The following is a 17,758-nucleotide window of genomic DNA, read 5'->3' as shown; positions in this document are numbered from 1 at the left end:
AAAAAAAAAAAAGAAAAAAAAAAGAAAATGGTACCTACCACTGGGCGGTGATGGCACACTCCTTTAATCCCAGCACTCAGGAGCCAGAGGCAGAAGGCAGGTGGATCTCTTTAAGTTCGAGGCCAGCCTGGTCTATGAGAGAGAGAGAGAGAGAGACCTACCTCATTAGATTGTTACATTTATTGAATATTTTCATAACTCAGTGTCAGTATAAATGAACTTATGTAACATGTTTGTGCTAAGGAAAGTACAGATCTATTTGTGATAGATATGTGTGTGTGTATACCTAATATGTATTATATACATAATATAAAAAATCCATTTGTCAGTTTTATCTCTTAATTATACAGGTTTTTGATGATAAGTACTTTCTGGTGGAAATGGATGATCTTCGATCAGAAGACCATACAAGGCGGTCATTTGTGTGCCATGCTAACAGTCCTGGTATCTTTCCTGTGCAGTGGAGTCTAAAGAATGGTTTACACATCAACCCTCCTCCAGGTACACATTTGAGTTCTTCTGTGTTGTTTCTCAAAATTATTATTATCATAATTAATTATATAGGGTCTCTCTATGTAGCTGAGTGTGTCCTCAGACCTACTGTATGACCCATGCTGGCCTGAAATTCCTCATCTACCCGACTTAGCCTTTGATGTTGGATGTCATTGCTAAAACCTTTTATACCTTCTGTCCAAGATAAGGTAATGAGATGTAGATTCCATAATTTTATTTGTTTATTGAGGAAGAGTCTTACTATTTGGCCTGGCTGGCCTGGAACTTAAAGAGATCTCCCACAGGATAGTTTGATGGAGGCAATCCCTTAGTTGAGAGTCTCTCTCCCCAGATATGCCTGTGTTTGTGTGTGTTGACAGTAAGCCTGGCAGACGCTGAGCTTGTAGACCTGAGCTAGAAGGCTGGCGATTTTTAGGCGTTGAGGCCTTATTATCCAGATGACTAGTCAGAGGGATGCTACAATCAAGATCTAAAAGGATCTAACAGCTTATTTTACTTGTTCTTGTAATTTTGTAAAATTTGATATTTGACCTTTTAATCAAAGTACTGAAATAAGATTTCACCGAATTTGAAATTTTTAGTATTTTAAAACGTGGAATATATGGAAAATGTCAGATGTTAGTTTTTCCTTTTTTTTTTTCTTTTTCTTTTTTTTTTTTGGTGGGGGACTTTTTGAGACTGTTTCTCCAAGTAGCCTTGGGGCCTGTCCTGGAACTAGCTCTGTAAAATCAGGCTGGCCTCGAACTCACAGAGATCCGCCTGTCTCTGCTTCCCGAGTGCTGGGATTAAAGGCCTGCATCACCACTGTCCAGCCAGCATACTAGCAAATCAGATTATTTCAATTTAGTAGGCTTTGGGAAGCAAGGCTTCTCTTGAATGCTGACTGCTGAAGCATTGTGCTGGAAGCACTCATGTTAGCAAGGGTCCTAAACTGTCCTCCACCCAGCTTTCATTCATCCAAGAAAACATTTATGTGTTGTTTGTTGTGAACACGTATTGAATTTATCACCAAGAATGCAGAGATGAGTATCATCTAGCCTTTCAAGAGGCACAAGAGGGAAAATACCCACAGGACTTCCCAGGTTCTCCACATTGGTGAGCAGAACACAAGGAGCACCTGGTGGGACGGTGTGGCATTGAACACTTAAGCTAGGAACTTGTTGCTTTGTAGGAAAATGCAGATTTCCAAGTTCTTACACTGATTGCTACCTTTGTGTGAAAAGGAGAAAACAAGTAATAAATATATTATGTAATTGAAAATGACAGTGGGGCCTGGAGAATTGGCACAGTGGCTAGGAGCATTTGCTGCTTTTACAGTCCAGAGTCCAATTCCCAGTATCCATAGCAGATGGCTCATAGCTGCCTGCAACTCTAGTTCTAGGGTATCTGGTGCCCCTTTCTCGAATCTACAGGTGCCAACATGCACATGTGAACATACTCACATATACACATACACACACATATATATATATATGTGTGTGTCTTATTTTAGTCTTGAGTTGAATTTATGATTCGGATTATAATATAACATTTAGAATTTTAAAATGTTTTCTTAATTGACACATATACTATATTTATGGAGTACAGGGTAGCATTTTAATGCATATATTCCATGTATAATGAACAGGTTAGAGTAATGAACATATCTGTCAGCTATAATACCATCAGTTAATTTTGTCCACCATAGGAGGGACATTAGAAATAATTCTCCCACTCCAGCTGCATCCCTGTGCCCACTATTCTCTCTACTTCTGAGACTGTTAGACAGATTCTATAGAATATGAATCTGAAAACAGTGTTAAGAGTATTGCAGCAGAGCTAGGGTATGGTATTTTATGCCTGTAATCCTAGAACTTGGAAAGTGTTAGAGGTGGTGAGGCAGGATTGTTAATAGTTCAAGGTCAGTTTAGCTACATGAGTTCCAGATTACCCTTAAAACCCTGTCTTAAGGGAAAAAAAAGGACATTGTATTGGTATTAACTAAGACATGTTAAGGAAAGCAAATAGCTTATCGACAAAAAGTCCTCATTGGTTAAAAAGTACTAATAAAATCAGTAAGACTAAATTTCTGTATATGAGACCAAATTCAGTCTTTTTAATTTTTCTTTTAAACTCTTGGCAAATTGTCAGTAACTAGTCACACCAGAGTACTGCTCACAAAATACCTGACTTGAAGTTTGGAAGTTTAAACACTTACTTCATTAATTTTATTACATAATTATTTTCCCAGAGTTATTCTGTTTTATAAAATTAGGTTCAGTTCCCTAGCATGAAAAATATTAATTGTTGTTTGTATTATAGCGTGCCCCTCCACATTGATAAAAGTCCATAGATAACAGCATTAGGAGTTGTGATACACTTTGGCAGGCGTATTGGATGTAAACCATTGCTCTTCTGTTTCTGGGCAGGCTTCCGGAGCCAGGACTTTGACTGGGCTGACTACCTCAAACAGTGTGGTGCTGAAGCTGCCCCCCAGAAGTGCTTCCCTCCGGTGAGACCCTCAGCCATACCTTGGATAGACCATGTCCTCAGTTTATACAGTGACCACTTTTTTTCTTTCATTGTAATTCTTATATTTATATCTCATTATTTTCAAAACAATATGCTGCACTCTTTTGAGGTATTAATTTAGAAACTTATGTTGGAGACATATTATAGTAAATTAAATATTTAATTATTTCATGTTACCTTCCCTTCAGTCTTAACCATCACTATTTAGTTTTGATGACGTTTGGGTTAAAGTTTTATATTACATTATGTGATTCTAAACTTAAATAGCATTTTAAGATTTTTTTTTTCTTTTTAAAATGTTTGTCATGTTAGTAATTGCTGTTTTTTGCTTTTTGGTTAATGTTCTTTTGTTCATTACTAGTTCTTCCCATACCTTCTAGTAGCATCTTGTCACTAATTCACGAAGGCAATGCAGTAGGAAGATGACTGTTCCTTGTATTTTTTCTCCCTGGGAAGGCTGCTTTCGAGGCTTCCCGTTTGATCTTGTCACTGCCACACAGAGTTGCCCTTGCCCTACTGCTGTGTGTAACTCAAGGCCTCTTTCCTCCTCTCTTGGCTTACTTGGTTGTGTGTAAGAGAGAGAGACAGTTAGAGATAGAGAGACAGAGACAGACGTGCACATGCAGCAGCCAGAAGGGGATGTTGGGTGTCTTCTTATTTCTCTTCAGTCTTTAAAAGGTAGGTCTATCACTAAGCGAGAAGCTTCCTGTTTCTGATAGGCGGACACATTCCCAGAGAGCCTGTGGCATCCACTTGCCTCTCTGCACCACAACTTTGGTATTACAGGCATCTACCGTCATCTCTAGCTTTTTAATAATACTGAGGATTTGAACTCAGGTCCTCTTGCTTTCACAGCTAGTGCTATTACCATTTGGCTGTCTCTCCAGCCCCTGCTTGGGGTTTTGATGGTGCCTGCTATTGCTTAATAGCTTCTTAAAAATATGTAATAAGGACTATGTAAATTTTAATAAATTCTATATATTGAAATTTTCACTCTACAGTCATACTCAAAATTTAGCTTTAATATGAAAGTTAGGTTAGACATTACTTCAGAATTTAAAAAAATATTACTCACTTTCTTACTTCTAGTTTTTTTTTTTTAAATAAAAAGACAATTTAAGCCGGGCGGTGGTGGCTCACGCCTTTAATCCCAGCACTCGGGAGGCAGAGGCAGGCAGATCTCTGTGAGTTCGAGACCAGCCTGGTCTACAAGAGCTAGTTCCAGGACAGGCTCCAAAACCACAGAGAAACCCTGTCTCGAAAAACCAAAAAAAAAAAAAAAAAAAAGACAATTTTATTCTTGACTTTTTTATGAGACAGAATTACTCTTTAACTTTTTGTAGATGAACCTGCCTTTTCTCTCCCCTTTATGCAAAGTTGCAGATAGCCTGTCTTTTTTCCTCTCATAGAAAATACAGAATCTCAGTAGAGCCTGGTGACACATGCCTTTAACCTCAGCATTTGGGAGGCAGAGGCAAATGGATCTCTATGAGTTCAAAGCCAGCCTGGTCTACAGAGTGAGTTCCAGACCAGCTATGGCTGCATACATTTCTGAGACCCTGTCTCCAGAAACAAACAAAACTTTACAGTTGGTCTTTTTGTTTTATTTGTTTGTTTTGACATTTACTCTCCCTCTGTAGTCCATGTTGGCTTCAGGCTCACTGGAGGCCCAAGGCTGTCTTTGGACTCATGTAATCCTCTTGCCTCAGTTTACTAATTGCTGGGATCATGAGTTTTTATTTTAAAAAATGATTTTTAAAATCTTGGTATTTTGTGTTTCTGGGCATGTGGTACCCTCAGAGGCTAGAAGACGGCATCAGACCCCTTGGAAATTGAGGTGCAGGGTGTTATTAGCCACTATGTAAATTCTGGCACCAAACCCAGATCCTCTGCCAGAATAGCAAGAACTCTTGGCCTTAAGCTGTCTCTGCAGCCCCAACTTTTTAATTTTTTGTTTTTCAGAACTACTCTTTGAATAGTTCTCTATTTTGTTTTGTTTTGTTTTGTTTTTTGAGACAGCATCACTGACTTCACAGGGTCTGTCTATTTCTGTATGGCCTGTAACTTGCTATATCAACAAGACAGGCTTTAACCTCACAGACATCTCTCTGCTTCTGCCTCTTGGTGCTGTGATTGAAGGTGCACCAGACCCAGCTCTAACAGCTCTTTACTTTTAGTGTGAAATAGATGCTCTTGTCTCCCAGAAGATACTAATTAGCACCACCACTGGTGTGAAGGTTTCCTTGCATGCTGTTTTCTCCAATTGCTAGTATTGTCTGTAGCTTTTATATTCTTAAATATCTGATTATTCTAGATTATTGCTTATATTTAAGAATGAGAAAGTGAAATAAAAAAAAAAACTGGTTAGAAAGTTTGAGCATGTTTGGATGGGGCTTGTCAACCTTAATTTTTCTTACAGAGTGGGATCTCACGGGCCACTTATTGAGAAAAACTAAATCTTTGTATATTGTCCTAGTGCTGTAAAAGATCTTTTCCTGTCCCTGTCTGACATTATAGAGGCTGCGGCTTGGCCTTTACTACGCACATACCCTTAACAGTTATTTGTGTCCTCCTGCCCAAAGATCTTGTATTTTGTCTTTTCCAGAGAATAAATCTCACTTTCTGTAGGGAAGGGAAAGACACAGTTGCCCTGAGGTATGTAATAGTATATAATGGCATAATGTAAATGCTTTTTAAATGTTTCTGAAAAAAAAAAGGAGAAAGAAAGGAAAGAAAAAGGTCCTCCAAGCATGAAGCCACCCATCTGTAATTCCAGTGCTCTAGGAGGCTGAGGCAGGAGGATTAATGTAAATGGGAGGCCAGCCATTTCTCAATAGTAAAACCCCTATCTCAAAAAAACATTTTTAATTTAAAAAATTCACGACTGGGAATGTAGCTCATCATCTCTTTAGAGTGCGTGCTTAGCATGATGGAGCCCTGAGTTAGGACCTCAGAACGTATAAACCAGGTGTGGTGGTGCATACCTGAAATCCCAGCCATTGGAAGGTGGAAGGTAGGAAGACTATCAAGAATAACGGTCTCATCTTTGCACGTAGCAAAAGTTAGAGGTCAGCCTGGGCTATGTGAGACCTGTCTGAAACAAAACAGAAGAAACATGCAGATGAGCCAGACCTTGTTTAGGCCACTTCTCCTGTGTCCATGTGCATCAGTTCTGGTGCTAACAGTTTGTGCCTGCCGTCTTTTGTTAGGTTATGGCTTTATTTTTAAATTTATTTATTTATTCTGTGTGTGCATATGTACATGTGCACTTGTCATGGCACATATGTGGAGGTCAACTTGGTGGAAGTTTGTTTTTACCTTCTATCTTATAGGTTCTGGGGATCAAACAAGTACCTTAACGACTGAGTCCATCTAGAGAGCCCTAAGTTTATACTCTAAAAAACCAATAACAATTTTATTGAGTTATCAGGAATTAAACAATTAAATCTCAAAACTTGTTTCCTCTTATTTTCTCTTTGCTTCCTTGAAAACAAACAAAACAAGATATTGCTTTACTGTAAATCTAGTGATTAAACACTGTAAAACATTCTAGTTGAGTACATGAATTAATACTAAGTATTAATCTAATTAATGAATTTGATTCATTGATTTTCTTCTAGTCAATTTCTGATCACCAGTTTAAGAAGAACATGAAACTGGAGGCCGTGAACCCTCTCCTCCCTGAAGAAGTGTGCATTGCCACCATCACTGCAGTGAGAGGCTCCTACCTGTGGCTCCAGCTGGACGGTAGGCCAGCACGCCTGACAAGTTTCCTGTGGCGTTTTTTTGCTCTTCCTGCTCACCACTGTAGTGTAGCTTGGTAGATTTGGTGGACTTGGAAATAATGATATAATTTAAAATCCAAAATTTTAAGCTAATATTTTACTCTTTGTCCTTGGATTTTAAATTTTAAGAAATGAAAGTTAATAAAAGCTCTTTAAAGTCCTTTATTTTCATAAGGGTAAGTAAAAATAACATGTATTTTGAAGTTACCAAAATATATTTGTGTAACATTAACTGCCTCACTTATTGTAGTGGTGAACATTTTGGTTGCCCCAAGAAAATAGAACCAAGTAGAATGTAGACAACCTGATTTGTCTTTCCCAAAGTGATATTTAGTGATTGGGCAGGTTTGTGGATGAAGCTATCTAAGTCCTCAATGCTTTAGCTATTATTTGTAGCCTGCTTTTTTAAAATCCTGCTACCAAATAGTCTTTAAAATGATTGCATTCTGTTTCTGATTTATAGAATTGATGTGTAATACGGATGTCAAGGACAGTATTTACTACAGACATCCTTGCAACATCTGCCAAGTTACTTTTCCTGATTTGAATTCATTGTTCCACATTCAGGTTTATTCCAAGAATGCAAGACAGTAGTCCAGTTAGTTAAAGTAAATGTGATATTTTGCCCTTATATTCTGGTTATTTCAAGGAAATGTCTATGATACTTGCTAGCCATATGAATGACACCAATCATAACTCCAGTTGCTTCTTTGCTGTTCCTTTGCCAAAGGTCAATTTGTGTATTTACTTCCTTCTTGGTTCTTATAATTATATATAGAAAGCAACTTACTTTTTCATAATATTTATATATCAAACTATATTACTTCCATGAGAAAGATTATTGCTTAAGAGATTTGTGTCTATATTATTACAGTATTGTTTAAAAAGTAATGTGTAGGACTAGGCATGGTTGTGCAATGCCTTTAGTACTACCACTTGGGGGCTGAAGCAGGGGATTTCAAAGCTAGCCTGTGTTAACCTAGTGAGATCCAGTCTCAAAAACTGAACAAACAAATCACATAAAACAAAAATACTTATAAAGAAAGATGTTTAATAGTTAAAATTTTGTTTTCTTAATCTAACAGGTTCTAAGAAACCTATACCTGAATTCATTGTAAGTGTGGAGTCGATGGATATATTTCCTTTGGGCTGGTGTGAAACCAATGGCCATGCTCTCAGTACTCCTCGCCGGGCACGAGGTATTTTCTATGTCTGGATTAGAGGATTGGTTAATCAAATCATCTCTTGTACAGGTTATGGTAATATAGACATTTCAGAGAAAATCAAAATATTACCTTTTGTATAGACAATTACTGGAGCAAACTTTTATTAGCTTAGAGGTCTAGGCTAAATTTAGGTAATCTTGATTTCTCACAGGTTGTAATAAAGGATTCCACCAGGACAGTTATTATCTTAGGACTTGAACTGGGAAGACTCACCCCGTGTTTACTCAGATGATTACTGGCAAGTGTATTAGTCCATTCTGGTTGATAGCAAAATTCTATAAAGTGATGTGTCTGCTGTCACGGGAAGTCAACTGATAGGGTGCTAGCAGATACTAGGATCTCTTTTCTGTTTCCTAGACAAGGCCTTTTTCAGATTTAAAAATTTTTTATCATATGTATATTAGTGTTTTGCCTGCATATATAAATATGTATCATGTAGGTGCCTGATGTCCCCAGAGTTGATGAGAAGGGGGCAGAGTCTCTGGAGCTGCAGTTATTGAGGGTTGTGAGCTACCATGTTAGGGCTGGGAACTAAACCAGGGTCTTCTGCAAGAGAGCAAGTACTCAACCCTGAGCATTCTCTCCAGCCCAGACATGTTCTTGCTGAGTCCTCACAGACTAATGCAGACTGCTCACTCTCTGGGCACCCTACATAGGGTCACTACTCCCACTCATGAAAGGTCTGTCTTTACCACGATCACCTGCCTCACCTCCTGCTGTGGTAAGTAGGGTTTCAGAATTAATTTGAGAGTACAGTCAGATAATAGCAGCAGGAATTCATTTCTATAGGCTACTGAACCGAGGAACTTAGTTCTTTGCTGATCATTGGCGGTCGAAGTTGTTTGTCAAATGGATCTCTTCATAGGGCAGCTCAGAAACTGGCTTCTATTGGAATGAGGTAGCCTTTTTTTTTTTTTTTTTTTTTTATTGGTGACCATGTTTCACAGTGTAGACTCTGACTGGGCTACAACTCAGTGGGTAGGCCAGGGTGACTTTGAATTCAGATTTGCCTACCTCTGTCTCCTAAGTCTATGTAAGAACAAGTGCTCTTATTTGCTGAGCCGCCACTCCAATCCCTTCACTCTCATTTAGTTATATAGTGGGCTTTTTTCTGCATTTATTGTGTGTGTATTTATGTTTGTATGTGCACATGTGCATGCCATTGCACACATGGAAGTCAGAGAACTCCTGGGAGTTGATTCTCTTTTTCCACCTAGTGGCTGTTGGGAATCAAACTCAGGTTGTCAGACTTAGTAGCAAGTGACCTTATCCATTGAGACATCTTGTCAACCTTCTATTCTCTTTTTATAACATGTTTTAATTTCAGTGTATTCCAGTGTTATTTATTGACTCTTTTATCACACTCTTATCATGACTCTTGTCATATTTAAGAAGGGTTCTACAAATTCAGTGCCATGAATTTTTTTCATCTGTAAGAGTTTTAAAGTTTTATCTCTGTTTAGTAATTTGCTTTTATTTTTATATATGATGTAAGTTAAAAGTCTAGCTTTGTACATATGAATGTCTTATTTCCCGAACACTATGCTAAAAACTATTCCTACTCCATTAACTGGTCCTTAGTGTCCTTGTCAGATCAACCTTTCTTTTCAGTATCTATTTTTTCTGTTAAAGTATTTGTAGGTATTGATTAGCCTAGTGATCCTTGAAAATGTTGCTTTTTCTAAAACTATCCTAACCCAGAAAAATGTTCCTTTGAATGTTAACACTTAAAGTCTAATATAAATGTCCTTGCTCATTATTTACATACAACCAGGTAGCAAATATGCTGGTTACAAGCATAAGTCTTTGTCTTTAAAACATTTTTGGTGTTTTTTTTTCTTATAGTGCATAAACAGCGGAAAATTGCAGTGGTTCAACCAGAAAAACAGTAAGTAATATAATAGATGTTTAAACAGTTTGGTTTGCAATTTAGAATATCTAGGGGAAAATAACTGTTTAACGGAATATATCGCCTTTATGTTATTTTCTCAGATGGAAGCATAAACTTTTAAGTCAAATTTGATAGCTTAAATATTTCTCTTAGTATAGTTCTTTCCTAAAATTGCACTGTAATATTAGACATGGTGGTGTATACATATAATCTTAGCTTCTTTAAAGGCTGACTCAGCAGGATCATTTAAGGCAGGTTGTATAGTGAGTACCAGGCTAGCCTGGGTTATGTAGTAAAACCCTCATCTCCAAACAAAATTCTTATTATAAACAAAAGGGAAAATATATCTTCAAGATGTTTTCCCCAAATTAATTTTTTTTTAGCTTTTAGATATTGAAGGCATTTGAATAAAAGAGGGAAGTATTTGTCAAAGAAGAACAAGAGTTATAAGTCAGGGAATGATTTGTCACAGTGTCTTGATGTACAGAACAGCAACTGGACAAGAAAAGCTACGTTCCTCCTTTGAGCCCATCAGGAAACTATTTGTAGCATACTCTTACACGCAGCCTTTAATAAACAGTCAATTGGTGGTTGACTTGCATCTTAAAAATACAAAAGTTTTTAGGTTCTATAAAGAAGCAGAGGAAGCAAAATGAGAATGCCTTACTGAGAAAAGGTACCAAGCTACAGGGCTAAATACAGATAGGAATTACGGGTTAATTTAAGTTGTAAGAGCTAGTTAATAATACGCTTAAGCTAATAGACCAAACAGTTTATAACTAATATATGCCTCTGTGTATTTCTTTGGACTGAATGGCTATAGGACCATTCAGAAACTTCCATGTACATTGAGGCCCTCTCCGGCTGCATAGCGAATACCAGATCAGCCAGAGATATATGCCAAGATCCTGTCTCAAACAACAGCAATCAAAATCCCACAAGAAATTTACAGGGTTTATAATATAGTTTTGTAATTTCTGAACTGTAGTGTATTTATATGTGTATGTATACATATATATATATATATGCATACACTTATATACATAATCACATGTCTATAGATTGTTGGCTCAGTTGTCCTATGCATGTTTTGTTGGTGGTGGTTTTTGGGGTGTTTTTTGATTTTTGAGACAGGGTTTCTCTGTGTGTATGCATTTTAAAATAATTTCTACTTAAAAAAAAACAAGGTGTTGTGAATTAAGAACATTCTTCTATTTGATTTACAACTTGCCACATTTGTTTTTTTGAAGGAAACTAACCTGAAGACTTTGCTGGTATTAAAGGTAATTTCACTGTTTTTTTTTCCCCCCCTTTATTTTCTTGATCCAGAATACTCTCTTCAAGAACTGTCCATGAGGGCCTGAAGAATCAGCTGAACTCCACACACTCAGGTATAGAATTTGTGACATTGTGGGGAAGAGATCCTTGGTTACCTTTTAATGGTTCTATATAAAACTTTAGGCCAACTAGAGCTACATAGTGAGACTCTTATCTCAGAATACAATAAAGCAAAAGTCCCTGTGTATTTGATGTATTAATTAAGGTGGGGCTTAGGAGACAAGCTGTAAGTCTGGATAATGTTCAACATTCATCTCTAGGAATGCTATAGAATACATTATTGAATAATTGATATTGAAGAACTGGAAATAACTGACTATCAAGACTACTGGATTCATGGAGTAGATCCTCTACTTCTTTTATCAAAAATGTGGGCCTCTAGATTTGTGTACATTACCCAGGAATTAATCAACATGTGTAATTGAGGATAGTGATAGTTAGCATAAAAGTAAGTATAAGATATTTAAGAACATTGTCAGACAGTATGCTAATCTTAAAAATATGTATTTACATGGCTGGGAATGTAGTTCAAAGCTTGCATAGCATGTACAAACTCCACATATACAAAAAAATAAGTAATTTTAAAACTCATATAATGGTGTATAGGTTGGTTGCCACTCCCAGCTTATCATTGGAGACCTGGAGTAGAGTGTGAATGAATGTTTGTTTCTTCATTTCCAGTGATGATCAATGGCAAATATTGTTGTCCAAAGATATATTTCAACCACCGCTGCTTCTCAGGGCCGTATCTTAACAAAGGAAGAATTGCTGAGCTGCCGCAGTGTGTAGGACCTGGGAACTGTGTACTGGTACTTAGAGAGGTAAGGTTCTGACCTAGGACAGAACTTGAAAATTAAACAGGAGTCTCCCAGGCTCATCCATGGAGAGAATCATGTGCCATTGACAAACAGCTATAGGTTTAATCATGTGCCATTGATAAACAGCTATAGGTTTAATCAAATGTAACTGTCATGTATGGTAGTTCCCTCTTAGCCATAATACAGTTCTAAGACATCAAATAGTGCCTCCAAATGAGAAAAGTAACAAGCCTATTCCCCCCCCCCAATGTATTGTATTAAATCTTTTTTTGTTCTTGTAACAAGATGCCTGAGGAAGGTTAGTTAAGAAGAAAAAGAGGTTTATTTAGTACATAGTTTTGGAGGCTAAAAAGTTCAAGACCAGGCATCCCTATTGATTTGGCTTCTGGTGAAGCTTTTCTTGACTGTGTCTAATCATAGTGAAGACTATACATGTGAGGAAGAATTCTGTTGGCAAATAAGAAACTTGAGAAAGACTGGAAACCTACTGAGGTCATGTGTCCAGTTTTTCTTTTTGGTTTTCTCTGTGGTTTTGGAGCCTGTCCTGGAACTAGCTCTTGTAGACCAGGCTGGTCTCGAACTCACAGAGATCCGCCTGCCTCTGCCTCCCAGGTGCTGGGATTAAAGGCGTGCGCCACCACCGCCCGGCTTCCTAAATTCTTGAATTGCATCATTAGTAATTTATTTGTGCTTTTTCTGATTTTTTTTTAATGTTGGCACTTAGAGCTATAAGTTTCCCCCAGGTGTTTTGTTGTATTGTGTTCTCATTGTTACTTAGTTCTAGGAATTTTTCATTTCTCGTTTGACCTGTTCATCATTCAGTACTGAGTGGGTTAATCTCTATGAGCATGTGTACTTAAGAGAGATTTCTTTGTTGTCAATTTTAAGATTTATTGCATTATGATCAGATAAGAGTCACAGTTATTTCAGTTCTTCTGAGTTTGTTAAGTTTGTGTCTTGTGATGTAGGCCGCTGAGTAGAACGTGTTTTATTCATTGTTTGAGTAGAATATTCTGTAGAAAGCTGTAAGGTCATAGTTAGTGTATGATGTCATTTAGTTCTGATGTTTCTTTGTTTATATTTTGTCCAGATGTCCTGTCTGATGGAGAAAGTGGGGTCTGAAAATCACCTGTTATTATTGGGTTGGTGGTCACTGGTGTCGTTAAGTCTAATAATAGACTCCTTATGAAATTGAGTACTCCAGAGTTTGGCACCTACATGTTCAGAATTGTTTTTTGTTTTTTGTTTTTTTTGGTTTTTTGAGACAGGGTTTCTCTGTGGCTTTGGAGCCTGTCCTGGAACTATCTCTGTAGACCAGGCTGGTCTCGAACTCACAGAGATCCACCTGCCTCTGCCTCCTGAGTGCTGGGATTAAAGGCGTGCGCCACCACCGCCCGGCTCATGTTCAGAATTGTTATGTCTTCTCTGTTGATTGTTCTTTTGACTCTTGATCAGAGTGAAATGTCTCTCTCTCCTATTAGTTTTAGTGTAAAGTCTTATTTTGTCAGATATTAGGATAACAGTGCTTGCTTGATTGCTGTTCCCGTTAGCTTAGAATACTTTTTTACCTCCTTTTACTTCAATATGGTACTTGCCTTTAAAGCTGAGTTTCTTGTAGACAAAAGAAAAACGGGTTCTTGTTTCTTAATCCCTTTAGTCAGCCTGTGTCTTTGAGAGTTGAGACCATTAATATTTGAAGTTATTATTTAAAGGTGTGTGATTGTAGTCATTTAGTTGTGGGGTTTTTGCTCTTGTGGTTTGTGTTCTTAGTCGTATTTTTTTGTTTCAGTAATTATAGTTTTATTTGTTTTCTGTGAATTGGAGAGGATTCAGGCAGAAGTAGGTTCAGGTGGACTCACCAGGCTAAACCAGAGCACAGGATATGCTGGGCCTAGAGGAGAAGTCTGGCACAAGACAGTAGTCTGTACCAGACAGTAGATTACTTTTGTCTTTACACGGCATGGCTGGCTAGAAGGCCCTGGCTAGCAGACTCATGGAGACTGGCATTGGCAGAGATTGGGCCAGGGTTTCACCACACCACATGGATGAGGACAAAGTAGAGATCTCTTACGCTGCATCAGGGTTCACCTTCACATAGTCCAGGATAAAACCCCTCCCCACTGACTCTAGTAAGGCCTTGCCTGAAATTGTAGGTTGGAATTCCCAACTTCAGGCTCCAAGCAGTCCCAGATAACTGAGGGGATAGAATGGCTGATAGGAGTGGTAGGGGCGTGTGCCTGTGATTCTAACACTTAGGAGGCTGAGGCAGTAGAATTTTGAGTGTAAAGCAAGACCTTGTGTAAAGAAAAAAATGTGTATGAATGTATGGGTTCACTGTGAGATTGGTTTACAACCAATAAGAGGTATTAACTCGAGTCCATGATTAAGCTGTGAGTTTCTCAGGCTTTCAGTACCTTCAGCCACAATGTGTTGCACTGTTTGTAACAAGTTTGAGGACTTGAACCTGTCAGTCTTCGGAGTCTGAGGAACCTAGAGTTTGTGAACTAGACTCCTGGCCATCAGAAGAGTGATGCCTGTACAGTGTTCTCCTGCTGGTTTTTGTCAACTTGATATAAGCTAGAGTAATCAGGAAAGAAGAATTTCTGCTGAGAAAATGCCTCCGTGAGATTGTCAGCAAGTCTCTGTTGCATTTTATTGGTTAATGGTTGATGTAGGAGAGCCTAGTGCACTGTGGATAGTGCTACCTCTGGGCAGGCAGTCCTGGATTGTATAAGAAAGCAGGCTGTGAAATCCTTGAGAAGCAAGCTAGTAAGCAGTGTTCCTCAATGGTTTCTGCTTCAGTTTTTGCTACTAGCTTCCTACCGGGCGTGGCTTCTCCCGTTGAAAGACTGTAGCTTTTAAGTCAAGTAAACTCTTTTCTCCCCAGTCCCAAGTAAATACAATTGTCTGTGCACCATGATGGGAAAAGCATTTGGAAGTACATGCTAGGGTACTTTTAAATTTGTGGTACTTGTTTTTTCCTGAATGTTGTGAAGAATCTGATTACTCTTAATTTGTAGCTGACATGCTTTTGCTTTTATTATTTTGTTAACATTCTTAACTGGAAATAATCTCCAAAATGCTTTCAAAATGCGTAAGGTTGGCAAGTGTATTAATATTCTAATGATCTGATTTTTCCTCCTCCCTCCTGAATCTACGTTTCTGCCTTAAAACCCATCTCAGGTCCTCACTTTACTTATCAATGCAGCCTACAAACCCAGTCGTGTCCTTCGTGAGCTCCAGCTGGACAAAGATTCTGTGTGGCATGGATGTGGGGAAGTCCTAAAAGCCAAGTGAGTAGAGTACCTCACCCTCTATTCTTGTAGCTGCTGCAGCTGTTTGTAGTAAAGGACCAGGCTGATTTTTTCTTTTTTATTTCTTTTATGTTATATGATAAAAACGAATTCTAAGAAATATAAATTTTAAAAAACATAAACATAACACTTTTATTAGAGTGAAGATAGAAAAAATTGTTTTAAAACTTTGGTGAAAGTTTATGAACATTCACTACTGCTTTCTGACCTGAACTTTTTTTGCAGCAGGGTAGCAGTTGGCATATCATATTGTCCTTGAGCCACACTCTGAGGATCACTGCTCAGGATAAAGGAAGATTTAATAAAAAAGATGCTTTTAGAGTAATTAGTAAAAGTAGTACTTAAATTCAAGGCTGGGAAACAGAGCTCATTGATAGAGTGCTTTCCTAGCGCACTTCAGGCCCTTGGGTTGATCGCTCAGGTAAATGAATAAATAAGTGACTGCATACACATGTAAACTTTCACCTAAGATCAGAAAGCAAAGCCTTTGTCTTTCTTGTTTAAATAACTTAATTTTCAAGTTGTAGTGTACCAGATTGTCAGGGACCATCCTTGACAAAAATACCTCTTGCCAGGGTAGGGCATGGGGATCAGAAAAACAGTAAAGAGGATGAAGATGCAAACAGAATAATAAAAAGGAAAACACTGAATACTGGAATCACCTGCGTTTAATTTCCAGTTGCTTAAAATAGCCCTGACCCCAAAGATAAGATAAAAAGACTGTATTAACATGATACAAGGAAATGAACATACTGATTGAAGGTTGTGGGCTACATTTTATTTCTAGAACAAGACAAGTATTGCTCACACCCCAGACCAAAACATTCTGCTGGCAAACCACTCACTGGGTGGAATCCATAGTTTTCTCCTTAAAGGAGTAGGAACTTATTTGGATTCTTAGACTTTTGTTTGGAGTAGAAAAAGATCTACTTCTCTATTCCTGAAATATAAGGTCTGGATATTAGCCACACCTGTTAACAATAACCTTGAGACAACAGAAATCTGCACCTAAATCTAGATTGGACCTTTGTTTGAGGTTGAAACAGATAATAACCTTGAATCAATAGAGATCAGTTCCAACTCTCTGACCTTTGGACAAGGTGAAATGGGCTCACATTTTTGGGCCTCCACACCAGATTTAAGTACAGAACTTTCTTTTTGTTTTAAGTATTCTCAAAGTATGGGGACTGGAAGGATGGCTCAGCAAATAAAAGCACTGGCAGAGGACCCAGGTTCAATTCCCAGAAACCATATAGCAGCTCACAGCTATCTGTGACTCCCGTTCCAGGGCATCCAAAACCTTCGCAGAGACATACATGCAAGGCCAAACATAAGCACACATAGAATAAAAATAATCATTAAGAGAATTCTCAAGCTCTGAAGTCAAGTAAAGCTATTTTCAGCATACGTGTGTTAAATTTTTCTTAGGGTAAACATTGGTGCGATAAGTTTGGCATCTGATGTTTTCTGATTTTAGATATAAAGGGAAGAGTTATCGAGCTACTGTTGAGATAGTGAAGACAGCAGATCGAGTGCCTGAGTTCTGCCGACAAACATGTATCAAATTGGAATGTTGTCCTAACCTTTTTGGTCCACGGATGGTTCTGGATACATGTTCTGAAAACTGCTCCGTTCTTACAAAGACTAAATACAGTGAGTAATGGTTTTCATATGTGTTAGCCTTAACATTTGTCATCTTACATTTTATAGAGATAGTCATGCTATCAGAGAAGCACAATCTTCTTCTATAAAGGATCAGATGATAATATACTGGGGTCATGTGATCTCATTCTATTTTGTTGTTTTGTTATATTTTATCTTTTTAAAAAAATCTTTAAACCGAGTCACGGCACCAAAAAAAAATCTTTAAAAATAGAAGAACCAAGGAGGAATTCATTTTTGCAGAAAATTATATTAGAAAAAAATTTATATTACTTTACTTGATAATCAGAATTATCCCCCCCACTTGTTTTCTCTTTCCCTTCTTTTTTCCCTCCCTCCATGTGTGGTATTAGGTATTGAACCCAGGACTTCATGCATGCTAAGCAAACACCCTATCTCTAAGCTACATGCCAAGCCCCCCTTTTTTCTTTGTGTGTGTGTGGGGGGGGGGGTTGGAAGTTGTGGTCTTTGTTGGTTTAGTTTGACTTTGGTTTTTGTTTTTTTGTTTTTTTTTTAAACAAGGTCTTATTATGTAGCCCAGCTGCGCAGAATCACGCCCAGCTCTTGTTTTGAAACAGTCTTTCTGTATAGCTCTGACTGCCCTGACTGCCCTAGAACTCACTGTGTAGCTTTGGGTTGCCTTGAACTTTCTGTCCACTTTACTCAGCCTTCCAATTACTGGGCTTATAGGCATATACCA

At 37.9% G+C, this 17,758-nt stretch overlaps 1 protein-coding gene across 5 annotated transcripts in view; it reads left to right on the top strand.

Moving 5' to 3' along the window:
• Window positions 1–17,758, top strand: part of Sfmbt1 (Scm like with four mbt domains 1) — a 92,832-nt gene that overhangs the window by 64,533 nt on the left and 10,541 nt on the right. For all 5 annotated transcript variants that reach the window (XM_013346920.2, XM_026779723.1, XM_026779722.1 and 2 more), the window contains 9 exons: window positions 351–501; window positions 2,922–3,004; window positions 6,645–6,771; window positions 7,895–8,008; window positions 9,881–9,923; window positions 11,256–11,317; window positions 11,946–12,085; window positions 15,266–15,375; window positions 16,874–17,049. In XM_013346920.2, coding sequence (XP_013202374.1) covers window positions 351–501; window positions 2,922–3,004; window positions 6,645–6,771; window positions 7,895–8,008; window positions 9,881–9,923; window positions 11,256–11,317; window positions 11,946–12,085; window positions 15,266–15,375; window positions 16,874–17,049 — 1,006 coding nt within the window. The remainder of the gene's footprint in view (window positions 1–350; window positions 502–2,921; window positions 3,005–6,644; window positions 6,772–7,894; window positions 8,009–9,880; window positions 9,924–11,255; window positions 11,318–11,945; window positions 12,086–15,265; window positions 15,376–16,873; window positions 17,050–17,758) is intronic.

This window comes from Microtus ochrogaster, chromosome 6 (genome assembly GCF_000317375.1).
Source record: "Microtus ochrogaster isolate Prairie Vole_2 chromosome 6, MicOch1.0, whole genome shotgun sequence".
Classification (NCBI taxonomy): domain Eukaryota; kingdom Metazoa; phylum Chordata; class Mammalia; order Rodentia; family Cricetidae; genus Microtus; species Microtus ochrogaster.
The sequence above is the reverse complement of the archived record's forward strand: the minus strand, read 5'-3'. Positions and strand labels throughout refer to the sequence as shown.